The 19,788-nt window shown below is 44.1% G+C and overlaps 3 protein-coding genes across 4 annotated transcripts in view; 1 reads left to right on the top strand and 2 right to left on the bottom strand.

Annotated features, from left to right (window-relative positions):
* Positions 1–211: 211 nt before the first annotated feature.
* On the bottom strand, positions 212–6,086 carry LOC143185507 (RNA-binding protein 5). Of its 2 annotated transcripts, none has more exons than XM_076388573.1 (8): positions 5,998–6,086; positions 4,649–5,244; positions 4,482–4,551; positions 3,395–3,468; positions 2,379–2,492; positions 1,556–2,303; positions 1,316–1,479; positions 212–1,232 (listed from the first exon to the last, which is right to left on the bottom strand). In XM_076388573.1, exons 2-8 carry the CDS (start codon positions 5,231–5,233, stop codon positions 213–215), a joined length of 2,775 nt encoding a protein of 924 aa, XP_076244688.1. In that variant the 5' UTR covers positions 5,234–5,244; positions 5,998–6,086; the 3' UTR covers position 212. The 2 variants fall into 2 exon arrangements, with proteins under 2 accessions (XP_076244688.1, XP_076244689.1); XM_076388574.1 differs by lacking the exon at positions 5,998–6,086 and adding an exon at positions 5,567–5,689.
* Positions 6,087–10,386: 4,300 nt separating this feature from the next.
* LOC143185910 (ELAV-like protein 2) overlaps positions 10,387–19,788 on the top strand; it is a 36,315-nt gene continuing 26,913 nt past the window's right edge. The window contains exon 1 of the mRNA XM_076389232.1: positions 10,387–10,553. The gene's annotated coding sequence lies outside the window, so the exon portion shown is untranslated. The remainder of the gene's footprint in view (positions 10,554–19,788) is intronic.
* On the bottom strand, positions 11,491–14,487 carry LOC143185829 (cytosolic carboxypeptidase 6). Its single transcript, XM_076389102.1, has 7 exons — positions 14,430–14,487; positions 13,799–14,163; positions 13,301–13,737; positions 13,021–13,224; positions 12,700–12,923; positions 12,432–12,627; positions 11,491–12,263 (listed from the first exon to the last, which is right to left on the bottom strand). Exons 1-7 carry the CDS (start codon positions 14,485–14,487, stop codon positions 11,960–11,962), a joined length of 1,788 nt encoding a protein of 595 aa, XP_076245217.1. The 3' UTR covers positions 11,491–11,959.

Genomic DNA, 19,788 nt, shown 5'->3' with positions numbered 1-19,788 from the left:
GAAAAATATAAAAAAAGAAAATCCATTATACATATTCTCAAGAATAGATTATCACCGTTAAATTACTAGTACGCAATCGGCATACTAATCTGATATTACGCATACATACCTATTTGTCTATGGAAAATTGAATACAAGTACTTCTGTGTATGTGTGTTCTTTCTCTCTTTGTGTACGGATATAAAACTTAGTTTTTTCAATGGATACTTGTATTATGTGTCTGATAATTCCTGATAACGTGCATACATCATTTTTTTCACGCAATCTTTGTACGTATCCCCCGGTAACGCACTATAAGACGACGACTTCGCTCCTAAACCGGCCGTAGGAACTCTTCTTTCCGCTTCGATAATACTTGTCCTACCTTGGTTGGATTTTCCAAGTCCCATTCCTTCACTCCACCCCATTTTCTGTAATAGTTTGTTGCCGACATTGTCCGATCCAATACCAGCCCTTGTGGGTTCTTCATAGGACACGGATATCTCCTCGACCCTGGTCTTCAAGTACTTCTCTTTCAGTTTATTTGGTTGCGGAGGTTCTGGTTCGCCGTATTTCGCCCTTCTCTCCTTAGCGCGATCTCGGTATTTGTTGTTTCTCTGTTGAGGGTCGTTTGGATCTAAGCCACGCACTTGATACCAATTCTCCAGATTTTGTTTGTGAAGGTCGGACAGCTGTTGATGTCGAAGCAGTGCTTCTTTGCTTGGAAACTGTCGCTTACATAATAAGCACGCTAATTTCGTCCAGTCTGTGTGTTGCCTTTCTTCCTGCTGCACGTCTTCTATTTCTTCTTCGGTGTCACTGCCGCCACCATAGGCAGCAACTAAACCATTACTTCCACTTGGGTCTTCATCCTCATGGTAAGAGTTTACTAGAGACTTCTTTTCTAATATGGCATATCCTGCGTCCGCAGCGCCGCTTCCGACTCCCTGATTGCCATCACCACCAGCGAACTCTGAATTCCAGTTGCTCTTCGCATTCTCTTTTTTCTGATTCAGTGTTTTCGCCCAACGTTCCATGTCTTTCGCTATTTTTTTCGCTACTTTCACTTTATCCTGCTTGCTGTCTTTCTTTTTACTTTCATCTTCTTTTAACCCTTCTTGCGCAGTCGATGTGGTCGACGAAGTTGTTGCTTGATTGGTGACTATGTTCGTCACATCTGTGCTACTAGCCGTGGCAGTTATTGTTGTTCCACTTGTTGTTGTTCCTGTTGCTTGTGTCACAGTTGTTGCAGTCTATGAAAACAGAAAAAATTAAGTTTAAATGTGTTTAAGTTTCAACTTTGCGTGACAAACTATAGTATAAATTATGCAGTTACCTTTGCTGGTTGATATGAGAATGATTCAGCATCCCAATAGAGGAATTGTTGCGTGTGGCTGTTATAATAGTATTGCGAATTAGGATCATAGTACAATCCTGTACTAGGATCGTAATAATACCCCGAGGATTCATCGTAGTGATAGGTACTAACGTCTGGTACAGCTGTAATAAGCATAAACGTAGTATAAAAATGTTACAATAAAGTTACAATAATTATCTCTTTTCACTTCGAACTTACAGTACACTTTTCCATCACTAGAGTGTGCTGGCACTCTTCCGCTCGCCAGTGAAGTACTCGTTGGTGCCGTAGGCGTTGGTCTGTTCTTCATTTCATCAGAGTCTCCCAATTTTCTTGACGCCTGTAATTGCTGTATGGCAGACTGAGCCACGGCTGCCGCCGCGTTCACCCTATCAGTCTGATTCAAGGATGGCAACGTGATCGCGGATCCCTGCATTATTTGATTTTGATAATATTGCGTGTAATACTGAAGATAGTGAGCTTTCTGTGCAGGTGTCTTAGCATATAGGTTGGCACTATACTCTGCCAATTGAGCAACATCATCTAACGTATATCTTTGTGGTTGGCTGTCGTTGGCCTTCCACGTATTAGTGTTGTTAATCTGATGGAGTTTACAGTACGTAATTTCCACTTTTCTACCATCTACTACTAGTCCTTGCTTCGTAAGAGCCGTATGCAAATACATAGCGTCTACCACGTTGCCCATTTCTAGATAACAAACACCCCTTGAGGTGTTGGTAAGGGAATCGCGGCCGATACGAATGCTGCGTATTGGCATTGAAGAAAGATTCTTCATTGCTTGGAGAACTGAATCCTCAGTCGTTAGTACGTCCAACCCTCGAAGAAGTACGGTATTTGTGGGATGGGGGCTGATTTCATCGCTACCTTCTCCACCTTCTTCGCTCTCGGCTCTAGAGGCGGAACATTTAAAACATGTTTCGCGTCGTTTAAAATTGTGTGCACCACACTGTAAAGAAAGAACAGTATTAACATATCAGTTGCTTGTTAATAGGGAATACTGAACTCTTTTAAAGGAGATTACCTTGACGCAATGCCAATCTTGCGTGTTCTTTGCTGGTGGCTTATCTACATGGCAATCTTTCGGTATACTGTACTGCATCAAGGCACGGTATTGGTCCTGCAGCATCAGTACTCCCTGAAACAGAGAATTTCAGTGTTATCCCGTCCAACATCCTCTCAACGCCTCTTGTTTATCCCGTAAACTTCCTTCTTGGTTGACGAAATTATAGTTTCTCTACTTCATAGCTTTCCGTCTCGAACGAACAGTAAAGTAAAATGTCGTGGGCTTATAAATGTGGGCCATTCCACACGACTTGCGGACCGACTATGTATATGTACATGCGCGATAACATTTTTTTTTCATTTTCGATCGATTCAAGAGAATTGAGTACTCGTGGAGATAAAGCAAACGTACAATGATCGCTTGCATTAATGTAATTTTACACGTGAGTAGAAAAGAAAGTCGTGCAAAAGAATTATCATTCTTTTAAGTATATGCTCGGTCAACTGGATCGAAAACCAAAGTCAAATGGTAGAAGCAGACTTTAAGTGATATTATAAAATCATGTATATATATATATATAAAAAAAGAGAGAAAGCATCTGTTTTTGTATGAATAGCAAAAAGTGTGTTTGGTACAAAAATAAACCATCGTCATGCCGGATGTAATATGCATTGTACGCAAAAAAGATAAGACGATTGGAATGACCCTCCTCCGATCTTCATTGTTAGTCCACAAACTTTTATGATAGATAGAGGATAGGTAAAAAAGCACGCGGCGCGGCCTCTCGATATAATGTAAACTTTAATCCAATAAGACGGAATAATTGCGAGCGAGTTAAGAAAAGTCTGCAAAGTATGTGGGGACTCCTAGAGATAAATAATTAGGTACGGTAGATTGAAGTAGCCTTTGATTAGGTGCACAGCCATGGCCATGGGGAAGGCCAGGGGGCTGCGTTACCGTGCCTTGCCGCCACGGGGCGTCGGTGGCACGCGTGCAACGCATCGGTTGGGTATCTGGACTGAACTTCTTTCTACCTGTTTCATCTCCATCCACCGTGCGGCCTCCTGAGTCGCGTTAAACTCGACGAATGCAAAACCTCGCGAAGCACCTATACAGAGCAAATACACACATATCCAAAGTTAATCCACGTTTTGCCTGGGTGTCTCTACTCTGAGAGGGCAGGCAATCACAGCACCAACCATTGACAGACTGAGTTTCAAACGAAGTATTTTCTTCGCTTCGTCGCTTGCTTTCTTTTCCATTTGCCTAAAGCTCAGCAGAACGAATTCTACACGGACCAGAGACGATTTTCTACGTCATGTTTTTTTACGCGATCTTTTCTATTCTTTTTCTCTTTTTACAAGTTTATTGCCAGACCTACCAAAATTTTTTAACCACCGTTCTTTTTTTCTCTTATGAAAATAGAATAGAATAAAGTAGAAAGTAGTAAAGTTTGTATGAAAACAATTGTCCCTCCCAAAAATTAATTCATTGATATGAGTTACATATAGAAAAAAGAGCGAAAATCCATAGTAAAATACAACAGCCACCATGATTGTTAAAGGAGGGTACCATGTACACAACAGAGAATGAAGAATACAATAATTGATTACCAAAATTTGAGATATTATTTTGATAGTAAAACAGTCACATAGAGTTGGTTGGTAGTTGTATTAGATTTAGAACTTTTATATTTTACACCACTCTTGCAAGATGAATAATGATGACCTGATTCCCTCAAAATATTCTTCTTCCATTTTTACAAACTTACCTTATTTCAAGGGTGGAAATTAATGATTTATATTCAATTGAAAGTAATTATATACTGTTTTAAGAATTTTGGGGTATGCATGATTGGTACCGACATAATACTAACAGAGACTTATCCAACAAAAATTGTTTGAAATCTGTATTTACTGTTCTTTAATATAAGTTAAAGTAAAATGCTACGTATTCAATGCTATTGGAGATTTCAAACAATTTTCCTCATTAATTGCTAGATAATGTAGCAGTAACTTAGATTATACAGATCTAATGCAACCTGCTAAGATGAAAAGCGAATTGCTAATTTGCACATTAGGGTGAGGGAAAATTTTAATTTGCAAAAATTGTGATAATTACCTGTATCCTTTTTACGAATCAGCCTGATGTCCTTGGGCATGAGACCACAGTTGAGGATATCTTGCCGCACCTGTGATACACACATCATAATAATAACAGTGATGCATATTTGCAAACACTGGCTCACGAGTGGCCAATTATGTTGGACCACTAAGTTGACAACCTACGTCATTTTCTGTAATATGCTGAGCAAGCCCGCGTATCATTATGGTGTTGTTTGGAGATTGAGACTTGTAGTGAATGCCTTCCATGGACGAACCGTAAGTACGCCCATGGTCGTGCTCAAAGTCCATACTTTCTCGGCTATGATCGTCATCGCGATCCCGATCTCTATCCTCCCGCTTCCCTCTACGATCTCTATCTCTATCTCTATCTCTGTCTCTCCTAGAGCGATCTCTATCTCTATCGCGATCGCGATCTCGATCTCTGTCTCTCTCTACAGAATCTCTGTCCCTTTGTCTTCCATAGCGGTCCTCTCTGTCTCTGTAACTACGATCTCTGTCATCTCTGCTACGATCCCTTCTGTCTCTTGACCTATCCCTTTCACGATCTCTGTCCCTTCCCCGATGATTTCTATACTCTGGGCTACGATGATCTCTGTCACGGTGGTCATTGTCACGATGTTCTCCATAATCTGGTGACCTGCTGTTTCCATAGTCATTGCGGTAGTCGTAGTCAGAATTGTGACCTCTTCTTTCGGGCCCGTAACCCGGTTCCCACGGGTCAATGTTGTTACTGTACATGTTGTCCATGCATTTAATTTCTACAAGGATAAAAATTACTTTCATTACATTCTTAATAATTGTCCTTGTAGAGAAAAATATAAATTACTAATTTCTTTTTTTTTGTAATTCATGGAATTGAGAGTTAACAACCATATTTCAAGTAGTAATCAATAAGCATTCAAAATTTAATTAAAGCGATGAGAAAAGCTCTTTATTAAATTAAGACTTTTCACTTTGCACTGGTTTATCTGATACTAAACATAAGTAAAAGTAAATGTTACACAGAATAAAGTACGAAAATAATAACAAATTAATATAATTTATTTAAAAAAATTCATGTGTATATATAACAATAATAACCATATTAAATACAATTTTTTACGTCGTTATTTATTAAACGATGAATTGATTTTAATTCATTAAATGATTTAAAACGTCCATCTTCGCTAAAGGAATATAATTTGCATGAAAGTCCGATATTAACGTCTCGTAGCCCGTTGGAACGTCTCTAACGTAATCTTGCGGTCGAAAAACTTCATGGCAGGAGCGTACAACAAATATTGATTTGAAAAAAAAGTTGCCGCAGAGACGATAGGAAAAAATATATACATCCATTAGCGCAATAGAGTCAAACACAAAATCTTGTTTCGCGAAGGTGATGGAAACATCGTGGCGTTGATTAATAATCATTACCCGACGTTATTGCGTCCTGTAGTTCCGCAAATTTCACAAATTTCCAAACAATAATATTTCCCTTCTACAGAAGATCTAAGTGTTCACTTTCCACTTACTTTATTTCCTTAATATATTCCTCAGTCAGACGAGAAGTAGAATAATGCGCACAATGGCGTGGTTGCACCTCTCGTTCCTTCTATACAATATGGCGTCGTCTGTGCAGGACGGGCCCATTACGTGTCCATGAACCTACGTTTTACCTAGAAATACTTCCCAGATGGCGCTTTAGAAACTTTTGAGGTATCGTTATGTATAGTTCTGAATTTAAAAAGTGAACTTTTCGGATTGAATCTTGTTTTTTCTTGCTAAAATTGAGATTTAAATAATTATCTTGTTACAGATTGATTTATACATTCTTTATCGATTTACTTATCGTAAATATTTCGTTGAAGGGTGTACTCGTTTTATTCGAATCGATCCTAGGATTTATGGGTGTTTTCATAAAAATGTGATTTAAGGGATGAAAGTATAAGTTATTTTTCGAGGAAAACAGAATATAATTCAGTGCATGTCGTGGTGAAGAAAAACTTAAAAGTTATGAATTCAGCTAAATAATCTCGTGATTTAGTGAATGGTTAGAAATATGATTTTCACGAAGGGTTTCCAAGGGAAAGGAACGCAAGATGGCAGCACTATATCAATTTGCTCTCCCGCGTCGCGTCGTTAGAATTGAAAGTAAGATAAAAGATATTATACGTGATCCGATAAATTCGCTATTCGATTCGTTTTCCAAAATTTAAGTGTTTTCATCGACAAAAAGAATATTTTCGTCAACGAGTGTACACTTTGACCACTTTGACAAAAGAAGTGAAAATAGTTTGTACCATTTCTTTCCGGCTCGGAAAAAAGACCAAACGTTTTTTCTGCCGATTGTCTGTACGTAACAGAACGTTCCTTCCAAAGATGTTTTTACAATATCCTGATCGCGTGACACCCAATTCTTAGAAGGGCTTCGATTGTTTTCATTTGCCGAAAAGTGTCGAAAGTATTGGCCAACCTCCGTAAACACAATATCGTCAACAATGTGTCATTGTATAGGGTCACAGTTGTCCCTCGAAACTTTTGACGATCACTTTCGTCGCGATCGCGCGAGATAGCGTGTCGAAGATATTTTTCTAACTCGAAATCTGTGTTTGAAATAGTGCAATGAACTTTGTCTCGTGGGACGATATGTAATTAATTTTGTGACGTATAACCTCAAATCGTATACTAAAAGTCATTGAAAATCAGTGCATCGGTATAGTATACAACAATTCATTGTTGTAGATAGTAGAAGAAAGACTGGGCAAGCGTTAAGAATCATCGAATCATCGACCTAGACGCTACTACAAACAGTTGACGATTTTCCTGGCAAGGAAATGCATCACGTGGCTATATTCGGTGAGTAACCAGATTGTACAATGTTGTATGCACGTGGAAAATGTGCTTATGTTCCCTATCGACTTGGGCAATCGAGATGCAAAATAATATCTCACTTTACTGTTATTATAAGAAAGATACTGTTCTCAACAAAGTTGCATTGTTGAAATGTAAGACAAAGCTAAAATTCATGAGTTAAGTAGTTCTCGTAATCTCGATTGGCACGAGGGAACAAAGGCTACAACAAGTTTGTTACTTAAACTTGATTTTTCAAATGAAGGAATATTCAGCTTAAACGTATTAATCCTAGAATTATGTGTATCTATTTTTAATGGTGTGCCACGAACAAAAGTTTTCAAAAAATACAAAATTCACAGAATTAACGCATAGTATTAACCGAGAAAAAAATGGCTATAAAAAATAGAATATGTTCACTCTATAAGTCATTTCGACTACTCTGGTAATTTTAGTGTCACTTAATTCATCAAATGTGTAAACGTGGGATCCACGCTGGATAGGTTATTTGAATGAAGTACACAGTGAATATTCGGAAAATTTACACTTGTTGATACGATTTTTTTGAGGGACATTTTTGTGTACAAGATTGTAATTTCTATGAACGTTCTCGCTGCATAACAAGTGTCCGTGGAAGGGGATAAACCCGGATAGCCGGGCTCAGTCTCCACCCACGTCTTACTTAGATCGCGAAAGTTCGTGAAAATTCGGATTTGTTCGGGTTTGTAAGTGGTTGCTGCTGCACGGGACGTCTGGTTGCGCGCATCAGCGTCGGATGAAGGGTACTTCGACCCTTTTTGCATCCCATAAATTTAGCCCTTGTTGCAACGACGCTGAAACTCCCTCTCCTTTGGCTTCTATCCGAATTTCTATAGCATTGTATAACACTGCAACCGAGCTTTCAGTGCCCTGCCCAGCGAGTTTATCGGACAGTTTTGCCGATCATCAATCGTTTCAAATATTTGACTTTGTAGCGTAGATGGCGGCCATGTTTGATTGAGCGGGCTCAGAGAGGAGGGACTTTGTCGACGATTCAAACAGCTTAATCAGAAAAGGAAGGGATCTAATCCTGAATAATTAGGTAGTTCATTTATTCTATTCGAGAAAAGGCAAATATAAACGTCAATTGTTTACAATACATTTTTTCGTATCGCTGGGAGTCTCTTCAAGGGATCGATTCTAGGAAATCCTAACTATAATGTACACTCACATCTTTATTAAAGAATAAACGAAGCAGTAGAGATCTTTTGAAAGTCTCTGTTATGTTACTTTGAGGTTGAAATATTTTTCAGTATTCTTGAGAGTACCAGGAATGCAATAATGTGTTACATTCTGCTGGTAAATCGCGAGGCAGGCTTTGTTTGCGTTGGTCTGTGCTGACCCTAGCATAGGATTTAGTCTGTTAGTGGTGCACGGGGCAAGTGTTGGTGTCTCGTTGCAACTCGTGCGTGTTCGCTCAGCTTTGTAGAGGTCGCCAGCTTTACCTGGGCACACGTCCGCGGGCGTAAGAGCACTAGTCAGAGGGAGAAGGAGAGTTTGGTTGAATTAGACGAAAGAGAGATGGGGTGAGCGCGTAAAGAGAAAGAAAAGGGACAGAAAACTCAGTGAAGGGGGTTGAAATAACGAGGGAAGCGACAGAGAAAAATAGCAGAGGGAGGGTGACGAGAGAAGGGGGGGAAACTAGGGCGAGATGGCGAGGCAGAGCGCGAGGGGGTTGCAAATGAAAGAAAAGAGAACTCGAAACAATGGGAAGGAAAGAAGTCGACACGAGGGCGAGAAAAGGTCGAAGCATCCAGAGAAATGGAAAAAGGGGGGCAGTTGCAAAGGAGGGCAAGAGGTGGCAAGAAAAGGAGGGGAAGTAAGAGGTAGGAGAGGGGCTCAAAGAGGGATGAAATAACGAGGGCAGCGAAAGATAGAAGGACGTGATCAAGAGAAGGACAGAGTCTCGAGGGTCATGAGGAAAATTTGTAGAGGCTTGAAGAAGTGGAAGAGGAGATAAATGGCAAGAGTAAAGGTATTAGGCGGGCTGTAGAAAGGGGTAGCAAGAGAAGCAGAGGAAAATGGGGGTCGAGCAAATAGAAGGAACCAAACGAACAGAGCTACGAAGAGAAATTACAATAATAGAATCAAAGACCCGAAATAATACAAAGAGAAGAGAAGAATAAAGGAAGACAAAGGAGAAAGAGAGCCATAGGGGTTAAAGCAAGGCGAAGCACGACGGAGAGAGACACGCAGAATCGAGTCCCGCGAAAAGAGGGTGCGAAGCAGGGAAGAAGGGAGAGGGAGAGAGAGAAAGAGAGAAGGAGAGAGCAGGGAGAAAGGGGGACCAGGGAGACTGAAACGGGGGTCGGTGCGCAACCAGTACGACGCAGACAGCTCGTCTATATGCTTGGTTCAACGACCACCGCCCTGGTCTCGTCCGAGCCCAAGTGGCGGGGCGGCGTCGGGGCGGCGTCGGGGCGCGCGCGCGCGCGCTCGAGGGGGTGAAGCCGAGCGTCGGCCGCTCGGAGGGTGGGGTGGCTCGTAGAGGGAGCGTCGAGCCGAGGTAGCGTGGAGCGGAACGGGCCACGGGCCAGTTCCGTCTTGAGTCCAGGAGTAGAAGAGCTACTGGCCGCTTGTCTGCTCCCTTCTTTCGCTATAGTTTCATTTCTTTCCGTTTTAGTTCATTCTTCAGTTCCGATTGATTGACACGTCGTACACGTACACACGTAAACACGTAAACACACACACTCACACGTACACCCACCCACATATTCATACACACACATGTATAGTAAAACATAAACACACGCCAACCACGTTGCATAGACACACACGCATATACGCAACGTGTATGGGTGCATCAGGCTAATTCCACGCATACAGACGTTACACACGTACACTCGGACACGCACACAGAACAGAGGCAAAGGCGCGAGCGCGACCACCGATATCTGTCGTAATCGTCCCACGCGCAAAGGCGTCGCGATAAACTGTTCGGTTCTCTCGTTCGACGACATCGACCAGACGTCGCGTTATTAGCGCGGACATCGGCTGTCTCTGGTCACCCGTTGTTGTTGGTCGTTGTACGCTCGATGCACGGACACACCCGCTTAGCGTGTCTCTAGCTTCGTACCCGGCCAGGTGTACCGGGCGTGCCCGTGCGTAGTACCTGCGCCCGCCCTGTCTCTCCATCCGATGCGCGTGTGACGAGCCCGCGGCTCGCTTCACTTTTAACAAACGTTATTGCCGTATTCAGGTACGTGGACACCATATCACGCATGTAGTTCGAAAGTGACACCACTCGAGAGAATGTGCTTTTCAGGAATTAAGGAAAAGACTGGAAAATTAATCAATTTTGGGGAAAGGAATAGGATTATCTAACGAAACTTACCTTACTCGAATGATTCGTCCGAAGAACTTGTTACTAGCAATAAATGAGTTTGTTTTACGTTATTTGAAATAATTTGTAGTTGCTTATTTGGGGGATTTTATAGAGACTCTTAGATTTCGAAGTTCGGCTAATCAAATTTAGCCAATAAATAGAGGTGTGTTTATTCTACTGTTTCATGGTTTCTTGAGTCGTGGTACTTTTGAAATACGTGTGCCAGAACCGAACCTATCCTCCAAGATTTCCTCCCTCAGTTATCTTGCTACCAACTGAGGGCGGGGGTAGGGATGGCGATGGAAATCACCCTCGGACGAGATAATCGATATTGATGCTTTGTCGCCCTTTCAAACTGAAAAGTTTATTTCTCTGATTTAACGATGGCTGTTCGATGAGATTGCTAATCAGGGTGGTATAAAATGGTTTATGGAATATTAATTTTTTTTATGTATTCGCCACCCTTCAGTTGCGAGAGTTTAAAGTATTTCGGGAATTTAATGTTTCTAGTATTTGGCGTTTTGCGGTTTAGTAAAGAACGCGCAGTGGTCGATCGGCTATTTAAAGCGTAATGTAGCTGAAGGGTTCAAAGTTTTTCTGTGCTCCTGTTTTCGCGCCAATTTTCAGTCACGCGGAGAGTGGATCATACAATCGATTCTTGTTCGAGGGACTTGTTGTTGTGTTGTCTAGTTATTGGGAATGCATGCTTGTTATTTTCTGTGTATATTTATTTCATCGACGTGAATAATAAGTACAGAACATTCGTAGGATAACCATGAACGTACTCGTAAAAATTGTTCGTAGTAAAAGACTTTCTGAAGCCCCTATGAAGAATTAGATAAACGTGTAAATCGCGCGATTGCTTTATAAATCAATCTTTATCATTCACTGTAGCGACTTTATACTGCAAATTAGTATATCATCCTTCCCTTCGACTAACGAACAGCTAACTAGCAGTAGATATCAAAAGATTTCGCAGAAATTCTCGCGAGAACTTCCCTCCGAGAGAAACCAGTATTTCATGAAAATTAACGAAGAAACTTTCGCTCAGGATTACGACGATCCCCCATTAGCGCAAGGGATCTCTAATTACTCCCGTAGCTTCGTCGAATTTCAGTATCTTCTCCATCGAGAGGCAGAGACCGCTAGAGTAAAAAAAGTTGAGACACGAGTCTCCACCACATGGGTTTAGAAAGCACAGTTGATGGCTCAGTGGCTAGTTTTACCTGTCGGTCGTGCTCGATGGCAGCTCGTAGACAGCTCGTAGGCGTATGTGATCGCTACCTCTTGGACTTGGCGGCTTTACGGGCGACCTTTGCCCTGTTCTTGTTGGTAGCCAGTTCCAAACCGCCCCTTGTCAGCTGATTGAAATCGATAATGGTGAGCCGCGGCTCGACTGTACGTCTCGGCAGGGCCTGTGCCCTGTCGAGCGGTGCCCCGGGGCTCCGGAACCTGTAGCTCCGGTTCCTGCCCTCGCCGACGCCCGTTCCACTTCCAGTTCCGGTCCCGAGCTGGCTCATCCGCGTGCCGCTCATCGATCGGCAACCACCGCTCGCAGCCACCTCCGTCTCCTCGTGGAAATACCTAACGATCGAACACACCAATTCAGACCTTCAAGCCTTTCACGATGAAAGGACTAACGCGATTCAGGGTGCATTGGTGGGCTTGGACCGCGATTCTTGGCTGGTCTGAACTTGGGAAGACATTCACAGTTTCGAATAGTTGGTGGTAAATTGAGATAGGTTCCATTACTCGTGAATACTGGCGAAGTGGATGGGAGCTGGTGTCCTGGAGGTCCTTGGTCTGGGCTCCCTTAGGACACGGTATCTTAGGCGCGATTGTCGAGATCGTTTGGTGGACGGCTGGTCGGGAAGGCCCGCGGGTATCAGGCCCATTAGCTTGTAGTAATCTAGAAAGACGCGGGCTAGGTTGCGGCCTACCCTGTAATCTGCGATTTAGGCTTGGAGTCAAGTGGATTGAATTTTCTTGGAGGTACTTCTGTACTTGTGAAAAAGGATACATCCTTCTTCTGTGTATGGAAATATTCCAGGTGTCGTCTTCCTATTATACCCGTACATCGATACCTCGATGCTGTAGCAGTTGACGTGCTCCTTCAGAAAGGAGCAGAGATAGCGTCTCGCTGTCCCAGCTTTATGGGAGTCCTGGTTGTACATGGTGTTCCCTATCTCGTAGTCTTCAGCGCGTTGCGCCAGCAGCTTCGGCAGGACAATATGCCTCTCATACCTGAGGGGCTGGGCAGCCATTAGTTAGATGGTGACCATTAGTCACTTAGAAATCGAGTCCTTAAACTTGCCTCCGCAATAAAAACGGCCAGAGTTACCTGTACACGTCATCATAGGTGTTTCCATAGACGAATAGACCAGTGGCATTTGTGTGAGCGTGCAGATCCAGAACACAGTCCAAGGGCATCTTCGAGTTCTTGTCAAGGCTCTTCAGCATCGGCTTGATTGCCACCAGGGCAGGGTGAAGCCAGTCAGATATCTTATTCCATGAACGGTTCAGGTCTGCCCCCATCACTGTCGATCTTCAACAAGTCACGACTAATTCCTCTCGACTGCCTTCTCGTGTTTCATCGGACGAGGGTTTCCTCGACTATTTACCTGTAGTTACCGAGGTACACGCCGTCAGGGTTCATCATGGGCACTATCTTGAAGACAACGTAGTTTCGGAGGACTTGAGCGATGGGGTGGCCGCTAACCAGAAAGTCCATTAGACCTTGGCAGACGTAGGAAGACGGTGACTCGCCTGGGTGAACTCTGGCGAGAACTACCACTACTCTTCTAGAATGTTCTTGAGACTCTTCTAGGTTAGAGGTTATAGTGATAAGCTCGACTTTTCTCTTCTGAATGGACGTGGCCAGCGTTTCTCTCTTCGTGCACGCTATTCTGGTGCAAAGGTTATCCAGGTGGCCGAGATATCGACTGTACGAGTATGGATAAGTTAGAACGAATTGGTACATATCTTCTTCACGGTCGAAGCCAAAGGCGAAGCTCAGGACGTAATGGTTCTGATGCTGAGCTGATTTGTAATAGAATACCTGAACAGAGAAGAGACTGTCTCAGAGGAGCTTCAAAAGCTATAATCGAAGATTAGCTCACCTGATTCTTAGGGATCCTTTGCCACTTGGGCTTGCTGCTACTCTTCACCAACGGCGTCATACCGTTCCGAAATAAATTCGCGCTCTTAGATATGTTGACGATATTGAAGACGACACGTTGGTCCGCCTTCACGTTGTCTACGGTGAAATTGAACCAGAGACGGAGGCGCGGGTTGCAGGTGTCTGGCCGTATGAAGAGATCGTATTCGAACTCCGAGATAAGGTCGACTCTCCCCAGGTTTCCCGTTTCGAACGAGGCGTCGAAGCAGATGTGTCCTTTCTTCGCCTTCCCGCTGTGACCCGGTGGTCGCATTATCATCTTGTTCACATTGCCTCGTCCACCTTCTGTGTCACTATCTTCGCTTTCTGTAATAATTTTAGAATGATATCTCACTACCTTCGCTATTCTCCTGTTAGAAGCTGCAAAATGCAGAATTCTCAAAAAGAGGTGCTCAGTAAAAGTGATAATTCTTCAAGTTTTTCATTTTCTGAGACTTTCATGTCTTGTTATTAGTTTCCCCGGTAAATTGAAACAATGTCTGTGTAACTGAGCACCTCTGTGCAGTTCGAGTAGGTACTCTGAAGAATCTTGTTAGAGAAAAACCACAAGGAAAGAAAAGACGAGATCGAACCGGCTCTTTGATAGAGGCTGGTGTGTTCCAGAGGATCGCGACCCTCTCCGAGGGCCATGACGAGGGAGCTCGCACAGGGCGAACCACCGAGTTGAGAACGCGCGAGTAGACTAAACTGTTCGTAGCAGCTATCGTGTGTTGCTCGGCTACGTGATAAGGTGAACAGCAGCGATCGTGGCGTCGGATCGGCACGTTATACGGGTAATTCTGGCGGTGTCGGTTCTCGTGCGAGGATCTCGCGTGGTTCAGCCCACTGAAGGGAAATCGCGTTGGCGGGAATTCGCGTGGCTGCCACGCGTCAGAGATCTTCGTGGCGGTCGACAGCTCGAAAACAGGCTCGAAGTCGTTTGCGGTCACGAGCCACTCCTCGTTGCTCTCGCTCTGATCCGAATCTAAACGAACCAACGGGGTTGATGGGTCCACTGAAATAGGGGTGATTTACTTTTAGAAAGCCTCCCACGAATCCACTTTTTCTCCTCGATAATCTCGCCCGATCACGTGGGAACAGTTGAACGTGATGCTTAAAAGCTGTTGCTCCTGGTCACGAAACGAATGCAGTTAAAACTTGGGAAACGAGCTGTAAAATAGTCTCCTGGTTTTCGTGGCCTCGATTCTCTGATATAGTAACGAGCTTTATGGACTTTTCAATCACTTCGTTCAGCTAGGATTCGAGAAGAAGCAATAAAAGTAAAGTATTACCAAAGAATTTCTTATTGATTCGTGAACTACCTACTTATATCTTTCAATTGTCTTTTGATGATAAAAGAAAAGGTATGAGCATACACGTCACGTTGTTCCATGAACCAAGCAGTTTTTCTATTTCTGCTCGACATGAAAGAAACATAGTCGTTCCTCGGTGGATCTAAATCAAGACAGTTCGATGTTTATTTCTATCCTTGCGCGTGATCTTCGTCGAAGTGAATGACGCAGCCGACAGTATAAAAGTCGACTGTCTATGGCCTGAAAGGGGCTGACGAAGGAACGAGCAAAGAAGAAATTAGACTTGATCATCGGGCTATAGTTTCCCGTCAAGTTTGCACAGTTCCGTGATTAATGATTCAAGGAAACCGAGGGTTAGAAACGGCGACGTGTTACATCGTCGTGTGAACTTTCCTTCGAACAGTCAATGCTAGTGACCGACAGTGACTCGTCTTGCAACCCGAGTTGCAGAAGCCTTGGAACCTTCCACTAATTTCTAGACCTATTAGAAATATGACCATTAAGACTTATCCACAATATTGTGACATTAAAAGACCACCAACGACAACACTTGTCCGCAGCGTAACAAGTTGTCACACCTCAAAGGCTGTGCACCAATTTGCCTGGGCAAACGTCCACGATTGGAGCGGAAAAAAGGGGGAAAGGAGACTCTCGGAAAATTTGAGGGAAAAAGGGTCTGAGGACGCCCTGGAACCGACGCTTAGGGAGGAGCAATTAAAAGTGGAACAAAGAGGCCGAGCAGAAAAGCACGAAACAATCTGCCAAAGAGGGAAACTGGAAAAAGAGAGAATGGAAAGAGACACAATGATACGCGCCAGTGAACTGCTGGTAAATCGAGGAAAGGTGGATACCAGTTTCGATCGTTACGCTGTTTTACTTCGACGCGCTCCCTCGATAATCCGATCCGTCTAATGGCATCGAAATCAGCCACTTACCCTTCTTATCCCCGCTCTGATAACCAATTTCCTGCACTCTGTGAGCGTCTGAAATCTCCGAGGCTGGAGTACCGAAGGAAAGTTGAACGATAAAAGGAGAAAGAGGAGTTGAAAGTTCCCAGGGCGATCCTAAGGATAAAAGTAATAGGAGAGAGTGCGAAGAGAGGAAAGTAGAGGGACATCGTTCCTCGAGTTTTGGTCCCTTCGGCGATATGTCGTGACCCAGCCTCGCCGGGCGCACCTGTGCCAAATGTCAGGGCGCGAATGATCCTCGCGTGACTCTGTTGCCAGTGGATTCGATCGACTTGACGGATCACAGGAGATCCCCATCGGAAACGAAGCTGAGATATAGGTGGAGAACACGGGCGTGAGGCACGTACGTACGTGTTACGTGCTTGCGTTTCAGTCACGAAACTCCCCCGTTTTCCAGCTAGTTACCAACTCTATAGTCCCCTTTAGCTGAAGACGGATCGACGGGCATGTACGTACCAGTCTCTTCGGCCTCGGACATATCGCAGATCGGTCGCGATTTCACTTGTCTCGGACTTGGTCCACGCGAGCACCAAACTTGGCGAACTCTGGACGACACTGGGCACTCGCATCGACGATGGTTTCCTTGGTTTGTTGAATCGATACGTGTCCCTGCGACTCTTCTTTTACTTCTGTTTTCGTCCACCCTGCTTCCTCTGTCTCGCGTGCTCGCGGTCTTAACCCTTCCCTGGGTTCGCCTTTTTTCGGTGCACGTACAGCCCCTAGCTAGACAGAACCACATGTACAACATAGGGATTTCTCTTGCGAGAAGATTTCTTTTTTATTTTATATTTAGGTATTCTATTCGTCAGCATCAGTATTTCAATGGGTGAATTAAGGAACACTACAAGAACACTAAAATGTATATTTTCAGATATTTGATCTCAACGTGTATTTCTATGGATTTTGCTGGTCTGGACTTTATAGCCATAGTGTATAAGTCCACTTGTTTTCTATGTGGTTTAATACGCTTTGGTTCTGGGGGTCAGATATGGTTTTGAGATTATTTGGGAATTGCTAATTTTGGACTTGTACTGTTCTTCAACTTATCGATTTATTTGTATAGAGAGTCTAGGGCTAGGGATTCGAAGACTCCAAACAGTAATGACTCTACACCGCAAACTCGTTAGTTCACATGAAGTTGTAACCTTCATTCCAGTTTGCCGAAGAGCCCGAATCGCGTAACCCAATAATGTAGAAGCCATTAACTAGCCTAGCAGAGCGGGCGCTCGCCTCAGCCATCAAATATTTGCCCAGGGATGTTTGCTTTATCATCGAAATAACATTCTATCCTGCGAGGATCGACCGCGTTACTTTTCGACCCTCCTGCATTTCACTACCTTCGGGGTAGTCTCCTGGAGCACAAAAAGTGACAATGTCCACCCTTTTCGAGCATCGATGTTTCAGGGTATATCTCTTGGGAAGCAGTCAATTCAATTCGTAGGACAGCTCAGCGTTTTAGCAGTTTCGATAAGTGCTAACGAGGCCAGCGTGTGCTTAATGCGCGAATGGGAGCGTAATCTCCGCGCGTAACGACCGCTCGATTATCAGGGAACGGTGCACGTGTGCAGCCTCGTTCCCAGGTCCACCCGATTTGCAGTGGAACTTAAATTCCCTCTTATCTACCTCTGAACCAAATTTCCACTGTATCAGCAAAATCACAACTAGTGGATAACAATATCGATTCTTCATTTTCCCCTATTTTATCACAGAGGGTTGCGAAAAATTCATAAAATTGAAATCCCTGTGCCCCTAACTAGACAAGCGTCCTTCTTAGGGATGACCTCGCGTTTCTCAAGCCCCAAAAGCTGCCAAGGACCAGATTTCACCAGACCCCCTTCTAAAAACCAGAGTTAGGATGTAAAAACCTTGGAATTTGGAGACTTGGAAGTTCGGAGAGAGTTGGGTCGGGGAACAAGTTTCGGCTAGGTGTGTTCGCCCGACGCTGGTGAATGTCCTCCGCTCCTGGGGCTTTGCCTGGGACTTCCTGGTGAACCCCTTCCCCGTCTCTCGGCCCCCTCGGCGGCTGAGCCGCGACGCGGAGGGTGAGGCGCGAGGAGGAAAGAGGGAGAGAGAGAGGCTGGTGGTAGGAAGGAGAAGGAGCGACTGGGAGAACGCGAGAGATCGATATTCGAAACCCCTGGTGCCTCCTCTCCGCAACCCCAACGCCCAATGGCGTAGGCAGTGGGGGCTGGCTCTCCGTGTTCCCAGGATGCTCGACGAACGGAAGTTTGGGACAAAGAGGAGGAGAGTGTTATAAATTGCCCGAGACGGGATTCGGGATTTACGCGACATCCTCCTCCTCCCCCCTGCCCACCCCTCGCGCTCCCCCTGGCTGTCTGGTGGGCTGTCTTTTTATCGTCGCAACTTTGATCGAGCCCTGGGAATATATTTCGATGCATCGTAGCCATTTTTTAGTCGTCTAGGTATTAACCACGTGAGAATTCATTTATTGCATCTTCAGAGGGAAGAGAGAGTTCGACCCCCAGACTCTTTTATTCGATCGGGTGTCATTTTGATGGAGATTCAAGGATCATCGGCTGGATTTTCTTTAATTTTACTTAAACTTTTCATCTCTCTTTCTCTTGAGAGCGAAAAAATGTTTCGTACGCCACTGCAAACGCAGAAAATGTCCTACAATATCCCTAGATTGTAATTTCGTTTGTAATAGAAATTGAAATTTCTTTTTTTAAGGGAGTGCAAGAGGTTTTGTGTGTCAAGGGGTTGATGTTTATCAGTACCAGCATCCTCTGTACAAACTTTGTCAAGCTAACATTCTGCCTCGGAGACTGAGCCCCCCATGTGACTTTTCGTCGACGCCCTTGCCCCCTCGTGTCCGTTCTCGTGCATGCATGCTATTTGCCATCAGATTATCATCCCCTTATTTCTTTTTCTGTCCGTCCCCCCTTCGTCCATCGGTTTGCTTTCTTCCGACCCCTGGTAGGGCAGCTCTTTTCTCGTCCGTGCATCCCATATCTCGTAATGCAAACGCCTAACGACACTGCCACCCAATTATTCCTCCCCGCTATGATGATCGATTCGCGCTCGTAATTCGAGGCCGAGTCGTTAGAGAGGCTGTCTCTACGGCGCGTTCGTTAACATCCCTCGTATGTTGCGCGGGCAGTAACATGGAAATGATATTCAGTTGGCCGCGTGCGTGCGTGCATCGGTCGATACTGTATTCGTTGACAGAGCCGATCGTTGATAAGATAGCCAACAATCGAGTAGCCATTGCAATGATGTGGCTCGTGACTGTAGGTGACTTTTTACACTTATTTTGTGATAGTTGTTTAATCTTGCAGTTAGTGCTGACTTCTCAGAGTTTAGAGCAGGGTTCCTCAACCTTTTTTAACTTATGGCTCTCTTTCGAACATCGGCTGCCTCTATGGCCCCCTCTCCCTTTCGTTTTCTTTCCTGTTTCCATTATTTGAGATCTCTAAGAAGTAGGAAGCGATATCGCCCCGTCGAGAATTCCTGGTTTAGATCTAGAATGAGCTGAGGTTAAAGTTATCTTTGTAGAAAAGAGTTGATGGGTTCTGTAAACACGGATATTGTAGATAATGGAATCATGAGAATTTGTCCCGGATAGAGCAGGAATTTTGGGTCGAAAACAAATAGATACCTAATTTAGTTTACTTCCCCCATCGATCAACCGGTGTACAAGGTACGTGGAC

Source organism: Calliopsis andreniformis, chromosome 12, assembly GCF_051401765.1.
Source record: "Calliopsis andreniformis isolate RMS-2024a chromosome 12, iyCalAndr_principal, whole genome shotgun sequence".
Taxonomy (NCBI): Eukaryota; Metazoa; Arthropoda; class Insecta; order Hymenoptera; family Andrenidae; genus Calliopsis; species Calliopsis andreniformis.
Note: the sequence above shows the minus strand (reverse complement) of the source record. Positions and strands in the feature narration are given on the sequence as shown.